Here is a 19,986-nt window from a genome sequence, read left to right as displayed (position 1 = left end):
ACCTTTAATTTATCGTTAAATGAATGGACTATTTTAATTTGTTGAAAAGTAATAGCTTTGAAAGTTTTGCGCGTAGTGACTGTTTTTCCGGTAATTTATTAAACAGTTAGAAAAAAACGCTACACCCTGCGCCACTTAAATTTAAATAGCTCCGCCATTTATTAAGACCTACTAAAGATATTGGTAACGAAAGAAAGCTAAGATTATACTCCTTTAATTAGTTTGGACTGCCTTTTCATATTTTTAATAACTTCATAGTTATTTGTCATGAAATGAAAAAAGGAGAAACGAGAAAAACTAATTTTTGGCCCAAATAACCGTTATTTTTAAATATGTCGGCAACATGTAAACAATATATCCAGTTTTCTTACTTTTACTATCAATTATCTTTAATTTGGTACAAAACGAAGTTTCTAACTTGTTTCTGTGAGAAGATATTTCAGTTCAAATATAATTTGTTACTTGCGCGCGGGCGCCATTTTGGATATTGAATTTCACAATGAAGGCCCCGGTCGCGGAAGTGTTACCTTCGATTTTTTTCATTAATTGATCACCCACTAACAGGTTCTGAAGAGATCTGCTGCCATCCCCGACTTTTCTACAGCTCTTATGGACAGAGCCTAGACTAAGACCTCGTACACCAAAGGCACACATGTATTATTATTTAACAGGACACGATTCGAACCGGGTCTCCTGTTTGGCAATTCCATGTCTTATTTTTACACCACCAACCTTTCCTACCACTGATCCACATTATTATTATTATTTCATATGTATAATAGAATACTAAGAATTGAGAATAGAATAGAAATACTGATCTCAGCAACTAAGTTATTTTGTTTTGAAAATACTAGTTTGTGAACAATAAACATTCCTGTGAGTTTATATTCCATTCGAAACAAATAGAGTATACGGTACTAAATGTTAAAACTAAATACTTCAAATTAATGAAAGCTGATTTTATGACTTTCTACTTCTTTTACTATAAAAAAAATCAGAATGGGTAATTTGGGTAACCTACTAATGCGGTTATAGTTTTATTTGATAGGATTCCAAACCTTCCCTGGACAACTATCTTCGAAAATAAATACTATACAGATATAAAAGCAGATTAAGTAGATAATAAAGATAAAGTAGATAATAAAAATAGTTATTAAGAGAAAATCGAATTGGAAAGTGCAAACATTAATCTAATATCCTGTTGTGGGAAAATAATTGACTATGGTAGTTCTTGTTGTTAATAACACTATTTTTAATGACTATAGAAAATCTCATTTGGAGGAGCATATTATTTCTAGGAGTTTGATAATCTTTACAACCCTTTGAGCAATTACTGATTTAACGCACTTTCTACACTCCCGCCAATTTATAAGACTCAGAAACAAGAATTGCGAAGTATCCTTCATAGAAAATAATTTATCACATAAAAAGAAATAATCATGAATTACAGAGCATACAATGATAACGTTGATGTTTAGTTCTTATTATTACCTTTATACAAGTTCAAATAGTATAAGATCACTGGAAGGGAGTGGCTTATTTATGATTTTATTTTTCAGTCTTACAAGGAGAATGGCAAATGAATTTTGGGGCCATCTTTCGGGAGGTAGTAATGCACATTTAAACTGTTGATATTACAAACTGATAGGGCGCAGCAGCTAGAAATAGCGGAGAAAAAGCGTCTTAACATTTCCGACTCGCCACATATATGGTATAGCGCATAGAGCTGTTACGTGACGGCGTGGAGGAGTGAGGAGCTTCTGTGACTTCCAGGCGAAGGGTCCCGGGTTCAATTCCGCACGAGTTAACATTTCTTTGATTTAACCAATAACTTAACCATTTGTAACTACAACTAAAATTTTGTGACCACGTGTTTTTAATGCATAAAACAGTAGAAATGTTCTGTGGACAGTGTACGAATTACAATGCGGATGAGAGGGAAATCCCATTTGGTAATGCTGGATGTATTCTATAACCAGGACCGCCATTGCAGACTTCCCTTGGGGAAGGGGGCGGGACAAGAGCGCCACCGACATAAGATATTCATGTCTTTTACTAGTATACTAGTACAGTATTAGTAAAAACCGATTAAAGTATCTGTATTCCTCAAGCTCTTGGGGGTTGGTCAATTGCCCCTTACTGTCCCCCATAAATGATGCTCCTGACTATAACTGTCATAGTTTCCCATGCTATTGTAGTCTAAAGCACAATCCACCCCCTTTTGCAAAGGTCTGGTTAATTCGTACACTGTCCACAGATATAGACATGAAGCGTCAAGAACAATTTTTACACAACAGTGGTAACTATTATATAACTCTTGATATCAATATTTCATGGAATAGTTTTCATTTTGTTGCTAGTTAACATGGAACATTGAATGATTTTACAACTGATTTAAACCTTTCTATTACTTTATGCATTATAAACATATGGCGAAATAATATTTTACTTGTAGTTACAAATGGTTGGCTACTTTATTGGTTAAATAAAAAACGAAAATAAAAGCTTATCCAAGCGGGACCATTTTCACGTGAGTTATAAATGCTTCTCACTCTGCCATACCGCCATTTGGTAACTTCACATATCTTATACTTAGATATATGCAGCGATCGAAAACTTTGAGACGTCTTTTCTCCACTATTTCTGTTGTGTCCACTATTTCTGTTCTGGCTATTTCGCTCTCAGTTTGTAATTTTAACACTTTATATGTGCATTACTACCTCGCGAAAGATGACCCCGAAGATCATTTGACAAAGTCTGCTTTCTTCTTGTTAGCTCAACTCAGTATAAGACTTTCGAATGTATAACGTTCAGTAAAGCATGTTGCAGTTTTGGATAATGAAGCGCAAAAGTTTCTCTCGAAAAACTTAGGGGGCTTGCTCAGGAAACACTACTAGTATGAGACAAAAACAACCACTATCTCTTATTATTATTATTATTATTATTATTATTATTATTATTATTATTATTATTATTATTATTATTATTATCTTCTGGCGAAGGTTCTCGAGCGTCCCAAGCACGGCCAACATTTTGAACATCTAATGTAAACATATTCTTACTAGAATATTTGTAACACATGTTTGAATAATAATTAAATGTAATTAAGAAATATTATATATAGCTTTTTCCCCTTAAACAGTGTATACATTTTTCTGGCGGACTCTGTATTACGTATGAAGGACTCAGAGAAATAAACACAAGTTATACACTGATTCACAATGTATTCTAAAACACATACCGAAGCCAACGTATTTTTATCATTTTTTTCATAAGCTGAAGAGAAATTTAGTGTCCATATCGCTTTCATGTAAATGTTTATTGCTTTTCAAAACAAAAACATCTTGATATACGTTTAGTTATTCAATTGGAATTAGTAGAAGCCTGAAGTAATTATATTTTTGTAAGGAATTTAGAATCAAGACTAAATCATAGTTCATAGCCAGATATGCAGTATTTATTCGTAATATACTCCAAAGCACACTACAGTGCCAAACAACGTGTTGTTTTCAAACGAGGCAGAAGCAAAAGTGTCCCTTTCCATATCCCAAAGAAATTTTGCTGACACTTGAATTCCTTGCGAACGCCTCTCTCCTACCACAGCAAATACCACAAGTCTGTATCTGGGAAGAGAAAAAAGTATTGTTAAATTCAGACAGACAAGAATTAACATGCACACAAGTTGTTACCAGAAGTAAATGTGTTCATCTCACTCCAGATCAGTGGTGCATGCAAGAGGAGAAGTTCTGGGTTTAAATTCCCCTAAGCAAGATATTATGGAAAGATAAACAGTTAATATATACAAAAATCACTCTTGTTCTGAAATTATATGAAATTGAGCCCTTGAACCTCCCTCTATAAAATTCTGCGTACACCATTAACTCTTTGAACCATAAGTTTTACCTAGATCGAGTTTACACCTACTTTGCACTCTTTCCTTTTGTACTGACGCTATAGAAAATGAAAAAAAAAAAAAAACATATTTTTCTTGCCTATATATACGCGCCTGAATTCGACAGGTACCCGAATTCGACATACCTGTGATTAAATGTTGTGAAATAAGCGTAACATGTCATCCCTTCAATCGTGCATAGAAGTGGCAACATTATGGGAGTGTCTTTTCTCGTGTCAAAAGTGCGGTTACAGTAGATGAGTCATATGTATGGAGAAAAGAAGTACATTGTTGTGTGTGTGTGAGACACTCTTCGAGAAAAAAAACATAATCTTAAGGAAAAATAAGACTGCAAGTTATTTTCCTAAGATTTTTTATTAAAGTTAGGTTTGATTCAAGCAAATAGTAGTACTTTAATGTTGTAAAGAATTTTCAATCCGTGCGTTTTATTTTCTTCTGTGAGGACAAGGGTTGTGATGTAACATGAACGGGGGGTTGTTGAAAACACGAGCCTTTATTCGTAACGTGAACCGGATTTCGACAAGGTTGTCGAATTCATGCTCAGTAGTGCAAATATAATTTTAATTGAATATCTAAACATACAAGTATGTTCAAAGTCTTTCATAAAGCTATTTGTTGCATAATTCTCCGATACTTGTAATCTCAGTTCGACATGGGATGTCGAAATCAGGTTCCAGCATGTCGAATTGAGGATCATCGAAGTAACTACTCAGTTCAGAAAATTTAAGTTGTGCTCTTTTGTCCGTCTGATTATTTCTGCACAATAATAAAACAATATTTGAAGCTGAATAATGCCGACTTAATGTTTTACATGGATATAATTGAAGGTGACGAATTCAGGTACCGCAACTGTCGAAACCAGGTGAAGTGTGTCGAATTCGGGTTCCATTGGCGAGTTCTAGTTTCATATAAATTTCTAACATTAACATTTGAGCCTTGAAGTGACTTTTAGTATTAGTAGGGACTGTACAGTTCAAGGAAAAAAAAATGGGCCAACACTGACCAATATTATGGCCACAATAGGCGATTGATTTTTAAACACCAAACCAAGGCCAAGAGATTACCAAGATTACTATGCCTTTCGTCTTGCATACCCAATCTTTATCTTGTTCTTGTATCGATGTTCTTGGGCTTGGGGAAATAAATAGAAATATTCAGTTTAAGGTCTCTCGATTCTGCACCGAGGCTAAGGGATATGGTGACCATGAGAAATGAATGAAATGGTGGGATGAAGAAAGTGGGAGGAAACAGGAGAACCCCGAGAAAACCCACTACACGGCGTTTCTCCACCAGAAAGCCCACTTAGCACAAGCTGGGATCGAACCATGGACACCATGTACCAGAGATGAATTCTCTACCACTGAGCCACCGCGGCCCTGCTTGGGCTTGGTCGTCCATATCCAATCTTTCTTTTGGCCTTGCTTAAACAACTTCTAGTTTTGTTCTTAATCCAGACTCCATATTGGCGTAGATATTAATATTACAGTCGATTGGTAAAATCAATCTTCCACATTTAAAAATTAAAGTGCACACAAGTACAAAAATAAGCATTTACCATAAAAACACTAGCTGCAAGTGTTCAAAATAGATTTATGGTTTCTATAAAATCAATTGAAAATTGCCATTTTTAACTAGGCAGCTAGTGAAAAACAGCAGCTTTCGACTCCAGCCGAGTTTAAGCTCAACCTAAACTCAGTTGACCAAAGTGAACTGACCCGACCCGATAACCCGACCCGAGTTGACCCGACCCGAGTTGACCCGACCCGACAAACCGACCCGAATAACCCGACCCGAGCTGACCCGACACCCGACCCGACCCGTTTGAGAGCACTATGTGTAGGCTTCTATGATGTAAGTAATGCGACCCCTCCTGTTAGATTACTCCCAAAAATGTCACACGTTTACTCATTTCTGTACATAGGGTGCCAACATTCTTCATGGAGTGGTTTCATGGCAACACATAGCATGCAGCTGCATGCTGCAGTGCAGTCATTGACAAAGGATAACTAGATGTAGAGGGACCCTATTACCTTCAATAGCTTAGGGCCAATGTTGGGAAGCAACGTAACGCAAGTAACGCGTTAATTTTTAAGTAACGTTTCCTAGTAACGCGTTACATTTTTCCAAAGTAACTGTAACGGTAACGCGTTACAAATTTTTAAGTAACGTACCTAGTTTGCGTTACTTTTTTCGCGTTACATTTCGGATGAGTAACTACAATATATGTATTTTTTTTTTCGGAAACAAATGTTTCTTTCCTGTAAGTGAATTTCTCAGAATGAAACAATCGAGCATGAACTACGTATGTCAGTGACCGACAGTCACAGACACACAGAGAAACAGACAAGTTCGTAGTGCCACTTGCTGTTTTTTGAGGATGAGGATAGCCTTAGGGAAATCACGTGTACTGATTGCAAGCACCTGGAAGATTTTGTCGTAGATTTTGACAGCTCCAAATCAATGCATTCAGTGAGTGAACTAGGAGTGCAATGATACCTGCAGTCTATTTTACTTTCATTGGTGTTGTTTTTATAAAGATGGAGTACGAAAACATTTTACCGTTCGAACATTTGAAAGAATACTTTTTTCTTAAGAGCTGAGAATGATGGTAGACAGAATTTAAAAGTAAAGTGTCTGAAGTGCCCCGGCGGAAAATATTTATCAACAACTAGGGTGTCATAATTAACGATTTACAATAAGTGGTTAATATGAATAAACTGTGTTCTGATGATCAGGCCTACTCTATTACTAGAAAATAGTTTGCTGATGGTAATATTGGAGTTCTTTCAGATCAGTTTGCTTATCCTACAGTCCCGCTGATTATAGTATAATGTTTCTCTATATTCTTTATTTTTAATTTTACATAACAACATTGTTATTATTACATAATTAGTTTAGCAGAATTGTAATAAGCAACCGTTTTTTTCTAACGCATAGGGATGAGCACGAGTCAAGCTAAAACCCGACTCGACTTAAATTCAAGTCGAGTTTCGAGTCAAGTCAAGGGTAATATCCTTGAGTCGAGTTCCGAGCCGATTCAGTTTTTCGCGTCGAGTTTCTAGTCAAGTCTAGCTTGATAAATGGCTCGTTCGTTTTAAGATTCTTGAAATCATGGCCTGATTACACTGGAAAACAAAAGCCATGAGAAATGTAAGCTAAACAGTAATATGGGGGGCGCGGTGGCTCAGTGGTAGAGCGTTTACCTCCGGTGCTTGGGGTCTCTGGTTCGATCCCAGCTCGCGTTGTGTGTACTTTGTGGTGGACAAACATCGTGCTCGTGGGTTTTCTCGGAGTTCTCCCGTTTCCTCCCACTTTCCTCATTTCACTCATTTCTCATTATCACCGTCTCCTTTAGTCTAACTGGCATAACCGTGAGAAGTTAAACTTAAAGATTTCATTTCATTTTTTTTTCAAACAGTAATATGGAATACTTTTAGTATTGCTTACGAGAGAGGACACTGCTAACATCTCGTCTCGTCTCGATAGCGAGACCATAAGAGATTTTTTATAACAAACTCAGCTCGGCTCGGCTCAACTGAGAAGATGGCTCTAGCCGGCTCACTTGGGGTGAACCATCGGCTCGAGCTGGCTTAGTAGGGATGAGCTATTTGCTCGGTTTGGCTCAACTGAGCGGAGGGCTCTAGCCGAGTCAGTTGGGTGAGCTGTTGGCTCGGCTCATTTCTCGGTTCGGGTCGATAGTGAATGAGCTGTGAGCCGAGCTGCTCGAGTCGTTGACAATTCTAAACCCGGGCCGAGCAGTTTTGAAGATATTTGGCCAGTGCCCTATAACTTTTAACAGAGTTTGGCTCCAACCCGAATATTCAAACTAGACTCTCAACCCAAATTCAGAAGCTCGTGAACAAGTCCTTGACTCCTAGACTTCACGACTACCGAGGTTGGCAATCAACTAGTTTTTTAGTATTCAAATACAAACCGCCTATCTTTCATTTTTATATACAGTATTGTTATAATTAATAATAATAATAATAATAATAATAATAATAATAATAATAATAATAATAATAAAAACAATATAAGTTGTAGTAGTAGTACTGTCTTTGATAATAATTATACTCTCTGTGTAATATACTTGAAGAATGTACTCGAAATTACACGCCGGATTTGGCTCGAGTCGACTCGAAACTCGACCCCAATTCGAGTCGAGTTGGAGGAAATTTTTCGAGTCGAGTTCTCGGGTCGAGCTCAAAGATGTCTGTTTCTAGTCGAATCGAGTGTCAAAGAAAACTCGCTCGAGTCCATCGCTACGAGTAACGCAGTACGGCATTTTATCAATGTTACATTGTATAAAAATGTTCATATATCAAGTAAAAATTTGTCCTTGCATTTACATAAAGCGATTCAGAACGTGCATTAATAATAATAATAATAGCGGTAGTAATAGTAGTAAATTAGAGTTATAATTCTTTTTCATATTTTTAAAGTTTCGGACCTGAAAGTAACGCGTCAGTAACGCGTTACTTTCGAAGTAAAGTAACAGTTACTTTTTTGGGACAAGTAACGCGTTACTAACGCGTTACATTTTAAGAGAAGGTAAAGTAACTTGTAACGCGTTACATTTTTACAAGTAACTTACCCAACACTGCTTAGGGTCTCATCAAATATAAATCCCGCTTCATTAGTACTCGTATCTTATGTAGTATGCGGATCTGGAAAGCTGGAATCAAGGTGCGAGTTTGGTACTTTGAAGAGAGTAAAACCCAGTGGCGTAGCTACAAAATTATCAAGGGGGCTCTCACACACACACATACGCTCACACATAATGGGGACCAGACCTGAAATTTCGAGCAGCAGCTAAGTAATATTTTTTAAAACTTTTACTTTTTTTTTTTTTAAGCTCCCTGCATAAGCACGCGGGAGGAGTTTATGGTTTTACTCCAAGTGTATGTATGTAAGTGTGTATGTATGTTTTCCTCGTATCTTATTTCTCAGTAAGTACTGGCTGGACTTGAACGAAATTTGGTACTCAAGTAACCCATCGACTAGAGAATATAGATTGCTACATCTGGTGGCTGTGCTTGGCCAGGGACAGGCTTGAGTGGGCACTAGGTTTGTGTTCCACAGCTTTGCGCACTGGCAGCTTCTGAGTTCTGTTAACCGACTGTGTTCCATTTGTTAAATGCTTTCTATTTGCCCCCACAGATGGTGAATTTTGGCGCATATGCTACAGAGAAAGAGGTCAAAGAGATTAAGAATACATCATATACATGCAATTAGTTTGATGAATTCTTATGAAGGGTTAAATAAATGCCTCTGGCGAGTTTTCTTTTAATAAGGCTGTACGGTACTTATTTTTTGTGAGGAGCTCCTTCGTGGCTAAGTGGTTAGCGTACACGCCTTTGTCGTGCGAGACCCGGGTTCCATTTCCGGCGGGAGCTCACGTGATTCGGATTCCACGTTAATCAGTAGGTGCAGTCTCATATAGCCTCGCTGCTGAAAGGGACTTTAAACTCAACTCAATTATTTTTTTTTGATAAATTATATAAAAAAACAAAGTCGTAACGTCAGCATAAAACATAGAATACTGTATGTAAGGAGAAGCCATTTTCAAAATCACTTCACTAAGGGAGGGACTTGAGAAGGATGAATCCCCTGGTTACGCCACTGGTAAAATCTGATTATTTTGTAACAACGATTTATGGCTCTGATTTTCTCGATTGGTTTGACGCAGGTTTACGTTCTCCCTTTCCTGAGCCAGGGGAAGAGAGTGACTCAGCAATAGAGTGCTTACTTCTGGTACGTGGGGCCTCTGGTTCTGTTCCTGGCTAGACAAAAACATGTCCGTGAGCTTTCTTGGAGTACCTTCATCTGACGTACAATCTTATTCCTATTTACCTCGCTAGTTGCCTTTGCTAATACTCCGCATACACAATCATCTTTCAACTTAAACCTTCTTCCCATTCACCAAGCCGGTTTTCAACCTCATTTTAGTACGCTGTATCAGTTATTACGATTATCCACGGCTGTTTATAATCAATATAACATAGGTTTTCCTTCTTGACTGGTAGCCTTTCATCTAGAAAAGCTTTTGACAAAGTTTGACACCCTGGTTTACCATACAAATATCATAGCTATTTTTATCTTCTTTATATATCTGATTCATCCATCCTTTTTAAAGTATGATGCTTAGCTTACATCTCTATTAACGGAATACTATCTCATCTAATCTTCCTACAATCTGGCATCCTTCAAGGCTCGTCACTTCCTCTTTTATTATACCTATTATACGTTACCGACTTTATTGTTCCAAACAACACAAACATATTTCAGTTTGCTGACGACACCGCCTTTTTCACGACGATCCGCACAGTGCAATCCATCAGCAAATCCATGCAAACAGCAATTGACGCATTCGTACGCTGATGTAACATAGACGGTTTATTAATTCCATCAAAACTCAGGCTATTGCTTTCCTACCCAGTAGACGCCGTTCACAAGTACACAGAAACCTGGGTCAATCCAACCTCCAAGTGGATTATGCACCAGTCCCGCTGTCAAATACTCTTATCTTGATGTCATATTTGACTCCAATCTTACTTGGATTCCATACCTCAACAAGGTCATATGTCAAGAGCAAAATATGACAACCTACTCAAGCGCTTAGTTGATAAAACCTGGGGACTAAAAACACTAACAGTACTTAATACGTATAAGGCCTTTATGCACAGTACGTTAACATGTGGACATACTGCCTAGACATCCGCACCAGCAAAATTCGTTTAGAAATTGGCTATCCTAGAGTGTCATGCTCTTCGCTTAGAATATCGTATCAGCTTTCCGCTAGCGAGACACTTAATTTACATGATTTTTCGCCTTTATTGCCTCATCTCGAACTAGAAGTCTGCACGGGCCGGAATTTACAGTATGAGGCCCGACCCGAGTCCGAAATATGTTTGAACATTTAGGCCCGAGCTCGTGTCATAATCAAATGAGCCCGAAAGAAGCCCGAATTACAGAAACTTAATAATTAATGCAAAATTGTATTTTTATTTACAGCAATTAGAGGTTTAATTTTGCAGTTGTACTTTAAAAGTTTTCCAGAAAGAATGGTACAATGTATATCGTTGTACAGTATTTACAAAGTTAGGCCCGAAAAGGCCCGAGAAATATGGTTGGGGGCTCGGGCCTGAAGTGATATATGCTCTGTAGCCCCAAACCAGGCTCGCGGGCTGGGCCCGAGCCCGTGCAAACCTTTATCTCAAACAACTTCGTATACTCGATATGTTTTCACGCGCATTTGCCAGCACCATCCCATGCTACTAGATATCCTACGATACTACCAGGATCAAGACACACCACCAACTTACGTGGATACTCCCTTACAGCACTTCATGACTATATTATTTGCAGTTAAATGATGCTATACTAAATCCCCAAATCTTTCCCATTTACCGAACACTTGAACTTTCATGTTTCATATTTCCATTACATGCATCCTAATTACTTATTAACATAGGTTTCTTCTGTTAAGTTTCTGAATGGCCCCAGATAACTTAATTCTTTAGCACTAACAAATCCCTGTGATGTGGCGTTCAGAGCACTACATTTAATCTTCATTTATTTTTACTGCACCATCCATTATATTTACTCCAATTCCGCATTCGTCGTAACTGAACATGCCATCACAATAAGTGCATGTTATTCCTCTTCAATGTTAACGTAACACTCTTCGATCCCATTATATTATGCCTGTTCCTGACTATATGATGTTTTTCTTCCTTCACTCACCTCACTATATCAGGTGCATTTCGCCAGCCCCCCCACCTTGGAGTTTCGAAAAAAAACCTATGCCAATCGTTTGTGCCGGAATGTACCGCAAAAATTTTCGTTTGTACCACTTCCGGTACGAAGTTATAAGGGTTTTAAAGTGGGGGGGCTGGGGAAACGGCAGCCCCCCCACCTTGGAATTTCGAAACGAAACCTATGCCAATCGTTTGTGCTACGTTTGTGCCAGAATGTACCGCAAAAATTTTCGATTGTACCACTTCCGGTACGAAGTTATAAGGGTTTTAAAGTGGGGGGGCTGGGGAAACGGCAGCCCCCCCACCTAGGAATTTCAAAACAAAACCTATGCCAATCGTTTGTGCTACGTTTGTGCCGGAATGTACCACAAAAATTTTCGTTTGTACCACTTCCGGTACGAAGTTATAAGGGTTTTAAAGTGGGGGGGCTGGAGAAACGGCAGCCTCCAAACTTCGAATTTCGATACAAAACCTATGACAATCGTTTGTGCAACGTTTGTGCCGGAATGTACCGCAAAAATTTTCGTTTGTACCACTTCCGGTACGAAATTATAAGTCATTGAAAGTGGGGGGCTGGAAAAACGGCAGCCTCCAAACTTCGAATTTCAAAACAAAACTTATGCCAATCGTTTGTGCTACGTCTGTGCCGGAATGTACCGCAAAAATTTTCGTTTGTACCACTTCCGGTACGAAGTTATAAGGGTTTTAAAGTGGGGGGGCTCGAGAAACGGCAGCCTCCAAACTTCGAATTTCGAAACAAAACCTATGGCAATCGTTTGTGCTACGTTTGTGCCGCAATGTACCGCAAAAATTTTTGTTTGTACCACTTCCGGTACGAAGTTATAAGGGTTTAAAGTGGGGGGGCTGGAGAAACGGAAGCCACCAACCTTGGAATTTCGAAAGAAAAACTATGCCAATCGTTTGTGCTACGTTTGTGCCGGAATGTACCGCAAAAAATTTCGTTTGTACCACTTCCGGTACGAAGTTATAAGGGTTTTAAAGTGGGGGGGCTGGGGAAACGGCAGCCCTCCCACCTTGGAATTTCGAAACGAAACCTATGCCAATCGTTTGTGCTACGTTTGTGCCGGAATGTACCGCAAAAAATTTCGTTTGTACCACTTCCGGTACGAAGTTATAAGGGTTTTAAAGTGGGGGGGCTGGGGAAACGGCAGCCCTCCCACCTTGGAATTTCGAAACGAAACCTATTCCAATCGTTTGTGCTACGTTTGTGCCGGAATGTACCGCAAAAATTTTCGTTTGTACCACTTCCGGTACGAAGTTATAAGGGTTTTAAAGTGGGGGGGCTGGGGAAACGGCAGCCCCCCCACCTAGGAATTTCAAAACAAAACCTATGCCAATCGTTTGTGCTACGTTTGTGCCGGAATGTACCACAAAAATTTTCGTTTGTACCACTTCCGGTACGAAGTTATAAGGTTTTTAAAGTGGGGGGGCTGGAGAAACGGCAGCCTCCAAACTTCGAATTTCGAAACAAAACCTATGACAATCGTTTGTGCTACGTTTGTGCCGGAATGTACCGCAAAAATTTTCGTTTGTACCACTTCCGGTACGAAATTATAAGTCATTTAAAGTGGGGGGCTGGAGAAACGGCAGCCTCCAAACTTCGAATTTCAAAACAAAACTTATGCCAATCGTTTGTGCTACGTTTGTGCCGGAATGTACCGCAAAAATTTTCGTTTGTACCACTTCCGGTACGAACTTATAAGGGTTTTAAAGTGGGGGGGCTGGAGAAACGGCAGCCTCCAAACTTCGAATTTCGAAACAAAACCTATGCCAATCGTTTGTGCTACGTTTGTGCCGGAATGTACCGCAAAAATTTTTGCTTGTACTACTTCCGGTACGAAGTTATAAGGGTTTAAAGTGGGGTGGCTGGAGAAACGGAAGCCCACAACCTTGGAATTTCGAAACAAAACCTATGCCAATCGTTTGTGCTACGTTTGTGCCGGAATGTACCGCAAAAAGTTTCGTTTGTACCACTTCCGGTACGAAATTATAAGTCATTTAAAGTGGGGGGCTGGAGAAACGGCAGCCTCCAAACTTGGAATTTCAAAACAAAACCTATGCCAATCGTTTGTGCTACGTTTGTGCCGGAATGTACCGCAAAAATTTTCGTTTGTACCACTTCCGGTACGAAGTTATAAGGGTTTTAAAGTGGGGGGGGGGGCTGGAGAAACGGAAGCCTCCAACCTTGGAATTTCGAAACAAAAACTATGCCAATCGTTTGTGCTACGTTTGTGCCGGAATGTACCGCAAAAACTTTTGTTTGTACCACTTCCGGTACGAAGTTATAAGGGTTTTAAAGTGGGGGGCTGGGGAAACGGCAGCCCTCCCACCTTGGAATTTCGAAATGAAACCTATGCCAATCGTTTGTGCTACGTTTGTGCCGGAATGTACCGCAAAAATTTTTGTTTGTACCACTTCCGGTACGAAGTTATAAGGGTTTAAAGTGGGAACTGGGGAAACGGAAGCCTCCACCCTTGGAATTTCGAAACAAAAACTATGCCAATCGTTTGTGCTACGTTTGTGCCGGAATGTACCGCAAAAATTTTTGTTTGTACCACTTCCGGTACGAAGTTATAAGGGTTTTAAAGGGGGGCTGGAGAAACGGCAGCCTCCAAACTTGGAATTTCAAAACAAAACCTATGCCAATCGTTTGTGCTACACTTGTGCCGGAATGTACCGCAAAATTTTTCGTTTGTACCACTTCCGGTACGAAGTTATAAGGGTTTTAAAGTGGGGTGGGGGCTGGAGAAACGGCAGCCTCCAAACTTCGAATTTCGAAACAAAACCTATGCCAATCGTTTGTGCTACGTTTGTGCCGGAATGTACCGCAAAAATTTTCGTTTATACCACTTCCAGTACGAAGTTATAAGGGTTTTAAAGGGGGGGCTGGAGAAACGGCAGTCTCCAAACTTGGAATTTCAAAACAAAACCTATGCCAATCGTTTGTGCTACGTTTGTGCTGGAATGTACCGGAAAAATTTTCGTTTGTACCACTTCCAGTACGTAGTTATAAGGGTTTTAAAGTGGGGGGGGGGTGGCTGGAGAAACGGCAGCCTCCAACTTTGGAATTTCGATACAAAACCTATTCCAATCGTGTGTGCTACGTTTGTGCCGCAATGTACCGCAAAAAGTTGCGTTTGTTCCACTTCCGGTACGAAGTTATATGAGTTTTCAAGAGGGGCTGTGGTAACGGCAACCCTGCACCCAGTAATTTCGAAATGAAACCTATGCCCACTCTTTGCACTACTTTTGAACAGGAACGTTTCGCTAAACTCTTTTCTGTACCACTTCCGGTACAAAGATTCGAGAGTTTCAAACTACGGGGCTGCAGTTTTCATACCCCCTCTGAATTTCGAAACGAGACCTATGCAAATCGTTTAACAACATTTGTGTCGGAATGTATCGCAAACATTTTTGATTGTATCACTTCCAGTACAAAAGTATGACAGTTTTAACTAGGGGGCTGCCGTTTCCAGAACCCCCCATCTTGGAATTTCGAGATAAGACTATGTCAATCGTTTGTGGTACGTTTTTACCGGAATGTACCGCAAAAAAAAAAAAAAAAAAAAAAAAAAAAAAAACGTGCCTGAAGTTGGCCCCCCACCTCTTCCAAATTACACCAAACGTTGCACATCGTTAATGCATCGTTAGTGCACGTCAGTGCATTTAGAACTAACGTTAGTGCTATCAGCGTTTACGAGATATTGAAGATTTTGGTGGGGGACCAACTTCATATGAAGTTAGCCCCCCACCCATCTTTATGCAGACAGATTTTCACTATACATAGCGCATCGTTAGTGCACTTAAACACACTAAGCACTACCGTAAGTGCTACCATATTTTGGGATTATTCAAGATTTTCGGTGGGGGGCCAACTTCAGAAATATCAAATTCAATACAAATAGAGGTAGAAACATGGGGTTGACGGTAATCGTTAGTGCATCGTTAGTGCACTTAAAAGCACTAAGCACTAAAGTTAGTGCTGCCATATTTTGGGATTTATTCAAGATCTTTGGTGGGGGGCCAACTTCAAAAATATCAAATTTTATACAAATAGAGGTAGAAACATGGAGTTAACGGCAATCGTTAGAGCGTGATTAGTGCACTTAAATGCACTAAGCACTAACGTTAGTGTTACCACATTTTGAAATGTATTCAAAATTTTTGGTGGGGGCCATTTTCAGAAATATCAAATTCCATACAAAGTGTCAGTATTTTCAGGAATCAGTAACGAATGCACTAATTACTTGGTTAGTGTTTGAAGAGGGCGCAAATTCACGCTGACCACCAAAGATATTTTACTTGTAGCACCTACACTAATGAAGCACGAAACTTAGGTGTTGGTGCACAAGGAAGCACTAATATTACAAGGAAAGAAAACTTTCGAATTTATCGTGAACTTAGCCCCCACTACAAGCACTAACGAAAAAATTAGTTTTATACGTTAGTGCATTGTTAGTACTTCTAGAAGATACAAGTAGTTTCGTTAGTGTTTCACCATTAGTGTAGAAATGGCCAATTATAGGTCTCAAAACTCCCATAAGAAACACATGGGAAATTATTCATTGTATCAAATTCCCATCTCATTCAAAAGCACTAATTACCTCTGTTAGTGCAATTGTTAGTGCATCGTAATTGCTTCTTAGAGCACAAACACCTAACGTTAGTGCTTCATTAGTGTAGGTGTTACAAGTAAAAAAAAACCTATGGGGAAGTCAGCGTGAATTTCGCACCGACACTTTAAGCACTAACGGAAGAAATAGTCCAATTCGTTAGTGCTTCTATAAAGCACTAACAATTTCGTTAGTGCTTCACTATTAGTGTAGTTATGGCCAATTACATATCACGAGACGCACAAGAAATTTAGGCAAATTTTTCATTGAATCAAATTTCCGCCAAATTCACAATCACTAATGATCTCTTCTAGAGCGATCGTTAGTGCATTGTTAGTGCTTTTTAGCGCATCTACACCTAAGGTTAGTGCTTCATTAGTAAATGTGCTACAATTAAAATACCTTTTGAGGTCAGAGTGAACTTAGCGCCCCCACTTCAAGCACTAACTAAAACTTAGTGCCATTCGTTAGTGCATTGGTAGTGCTTCTGGAAAACACTAACAATTTAGTTAGAACTTCAATATTAGTTTAGTTATGGCCAATTACATGTAACGAAACACATAATAAATTTATGGGAAATTTTTCATTGCGTCAAATTTCCGTCAAATTCAAGAGTACTAACGATCTATTCTAGTGCAATCGTTAGTGCATCGTTAGTGCTTCTAGAAAACACTAACAGTTTCGTTTGTCCTTCAATATTAGTGTACTTATGGACAATTAAATGTCACTAAACTCCTATAAGACATTTATTGGGAATTTTTAATTGCATCAAATTTCCGCCATATTCAAAAGCACTAATGATATCTTCTAGTGCAATTGTTAGTGGTTCTTAGTGCACCAACCCCTAACGTTAGTACTTCATTAGTGTAGGTGCTACAGGTACAATATCTTCGGAGGGCACGGTGAACTTGCGTCAACTTCAAGCACTAACAAAAAATTAATGCCATTCATTAGTGTATTGTTAGTGCTTCTAGAAAGCACTAAATGTTTGTATGAAATTTGATATTTCTGAAGTTGGTCCCACCAGAAATCTTGAATAAATCCCAAAATATGGTAATGCTAACCTTAATACTTAGTGCATTTAAGTGCACTAACGATGCAATAACGATTGTTTTTAACTGCATGTTTCTACCTCTATTTGTATAGAATTTGATATTTCTAAAGTTGGCCCCCATCTAAAATCTTGTATAAATCCCAAAATATTGTAGCACTAACGTCAGTGTTTAGTATTTTAAGTGCACTAACGATGCACTAACGATTGCCGTTAACTCTATGTTCCTATCTCTATTTGTATAGAATTTGAAATTACTGAAGTTGCCCATCCACCAAAAATCTTGAATGAATTCCAAAATATGATAGCACCAACGATAGTGCTTAGTACGTTTAAGTGCACTAACGATGCACTAACGTTTGCCATTAACCCCATGTTTCTATCCCTATTTGTATAGAATTTGATATTTCTGAAGTTGACCACCCCACCAAATTTACTGAATAAATCTCAAAATATAGTAGCGCTAACGTTAGTGCTTAGTGCGAATAAGTGCACTAATGATGCACTAATGATTGTTGTTAACACTATGTTTCTACCTTTATTTGTATATAATTTGATATTTCTGAAATTGGCCCCCCCACCAAAAATCTTGAATAAATTCCAAAATATGATAGCACTAACGTTAGTGCTTAGTGCTTATAAGCGCACTAACGATTTCCGTTAACTCAATGTTTCTATCTCTATTTGTATTGAATTTGATGTTTTTGAATTTTGCCCCCCACTTTAAAACTATTATAACTTCGTACCGGAAGTGGTACAAACGAAAATTTTTGCGGTACATTACGGCACAAACGTAGCAAAAACGATTGGCATAGTTTTTGTTTCGAAATTCCAAGGTTGGTTGCTTTCGTTTCTCCAGCCCCTCCACTTCAAAACCCTTATAACTTCGTACCGGAAGTGGTACAAACGAAAATTTTTGCGGTACATTCCGGTACAAACGTAGCACAAACGATTGGCATAGGTTTTGTTTTGAAATTCCTAGGTGGGGGCTGCCGTTTCCCCAACCTCCGCTTTAAAACTCTTATAACTTCGTACCGGAAGTGGTACAAACGAAAATTTTTACTCTACATTCCAGCACAAACTTAGCACAAACGATTGGAATAGGTTTTGTTTCAAAATTCCAAGTTTGGTGGCTGCCTTTTCTCCAGCCCCCCCCCACTTTAAAAACCTTATAACTTCGTACCGGAAGTGGTACAAACGAAAATGTTTACGGTACGTTCCGGCACAAACGTAGAACAAACGATTGGCATAGGTTTTGTTACGAAATTCCAAGTTTGGAGGCTGCCGATTCTCCAGACCCCCACTTTAAAAACCTTATAACTTCGTACCGGAAGTGGTACAAACGAAAATTTTTGCGGTACATTCAGGCACAAACGTAGCACAAACGATTGACATAAGTTTTGTTTTGAATTTCCTAGGTGGGAAGCTGCCGTTTCCCAGCCCCCACTTCAAAATTCTTATAACTTCGTACCGGAAGTGGTACAAACGAAAATTTTTGCGGTACATTCCGGCACAAACGTAGGACAAACGATTGGCGTAGGTTTAGTTTTGAAATTCCTAGGTGGCGGACTGCCGTTTTCCCAGCTCCCCCCACTTTAAAACTCTTATAACTTCGTACCGGAAGTGGTACAAACGAAAATTTTTGCGGTACATTCCGGCACAAACGTAGCACAAACGATTGGCATAGTTTTTGTTTCGAAATTCCAAGGTTGCAGGCTTCCGTTTCTCCAGCCCCCCCACTTTAAAACCCTTATAACTTCGTACCGGAAGTGGTATAAACGAAAATTTTTGCGGTACATTCCGGCACAAACGTAGCAAAAACGATTGCCATAGGTTTTGTTTCGAAATTCCAAGTTTGGAGGCTTCCGTTTCTCCAGCCCCCCCACTTAAAAACCCTTATAACTTCGTACCGGAAGTGGTACAAACGAAAATTTTTGCGGTACATTCCGGCACAAACGTAGCACAAACGATTGGCATAGGTTTTGTTTCGAAATTCGAAGTTTGGAGGCTGCCGTTTCTCCAACCCCCCACTTTAAAACCCTTATAACTTCGTACCGGAAGTGGTACAAACGAAAATTTTTGCGGTACATTCCGGCACAAACGTAGCACAAACGATTGGCATAGGTTTCGTTTCGAAATTCCAAGGTGGGGGGGCTGCCGTTTCCCCAGCCCCCCCACTTTAAAACTATTATAACTTCGTACCGGAAGTGGTACAAACGAAAATTTTTGCGGTACATTCCGGCACAAACGTAGCACAAACGATTGGCATAGGTTTTTTTTCGAAACTCCAAGGTGGGGGGGCTGGCGAAATGCACCTCACTATATCTCTCAGTAATCACTAAATAAATACTAATATTATATATACCTCTTAAAGCACCCACATTCATGTGTAATCTTTCATATATAAAACAATTACCCGAAAAAGGGAAAACCCTTTTAAACGGGACGATGGATAAAAAAAGTTTTATTTGTAACAAATTCAACCGAATTACTAACGCTTATCCTCTCTGATACATAAACCTTTAGAACAGGATTCTGCTATATCACGGTAGCACATTCGTCAATCGCCCATGTCTTTGCAATCTATAACAAGAAAAGCTACTCGAGAATCACAATCCTAATCGTCGC

The 19,986-nt window shown here is 39.1% G+C and overlaps 1 protein-coding gene across 1 annotated transcript in view; it reads right to left on the bottom strand.

Moving 5' to 3' along the window:
- Positions 1 to 3,082: 3,082 nt before the first annotated feature.
- The window catches only part of LOC145673432 (dynein light chain 2A), a 56,284-nt gene continuing 39,380 nt past the window's right edge, over positions 3,083 to 19,986 (bottom strand). Inside the window, exon 4 of the mRNA XM_081743132.1 lies at positions 3,083 to 3,623. Within this exon, the coding sequence (XP_081599258.1) occupies positions 3,458 to 3,623 (166 nt within the window). The 3' untranslated portion in view covers positions 3,083 to 3,457. The remainder of the gene's footprint in view (positions 3,624 to 19,986) is intronic.

Source organism: Thermobia domestica, chromosome 16 (genome assembly GCF_964235325.1).
Source record: "Thermobia domestica chromosome 16, izTheDome1.hap1.1, whole genome shotgun sequence".
In the NCBI taxonomy this organism is placed as follows: Eukaryota; Metazoa; Arthropoda; class Insecta; order Zygentoma; family Lepismatidae; genus Thermobia; species Thermobia domestica.
The sequence above is the reverse complement of the archived record's forward strand: the minus strand, read 5'-3'. Positions and strand labels throughout refer to the sequence as shown.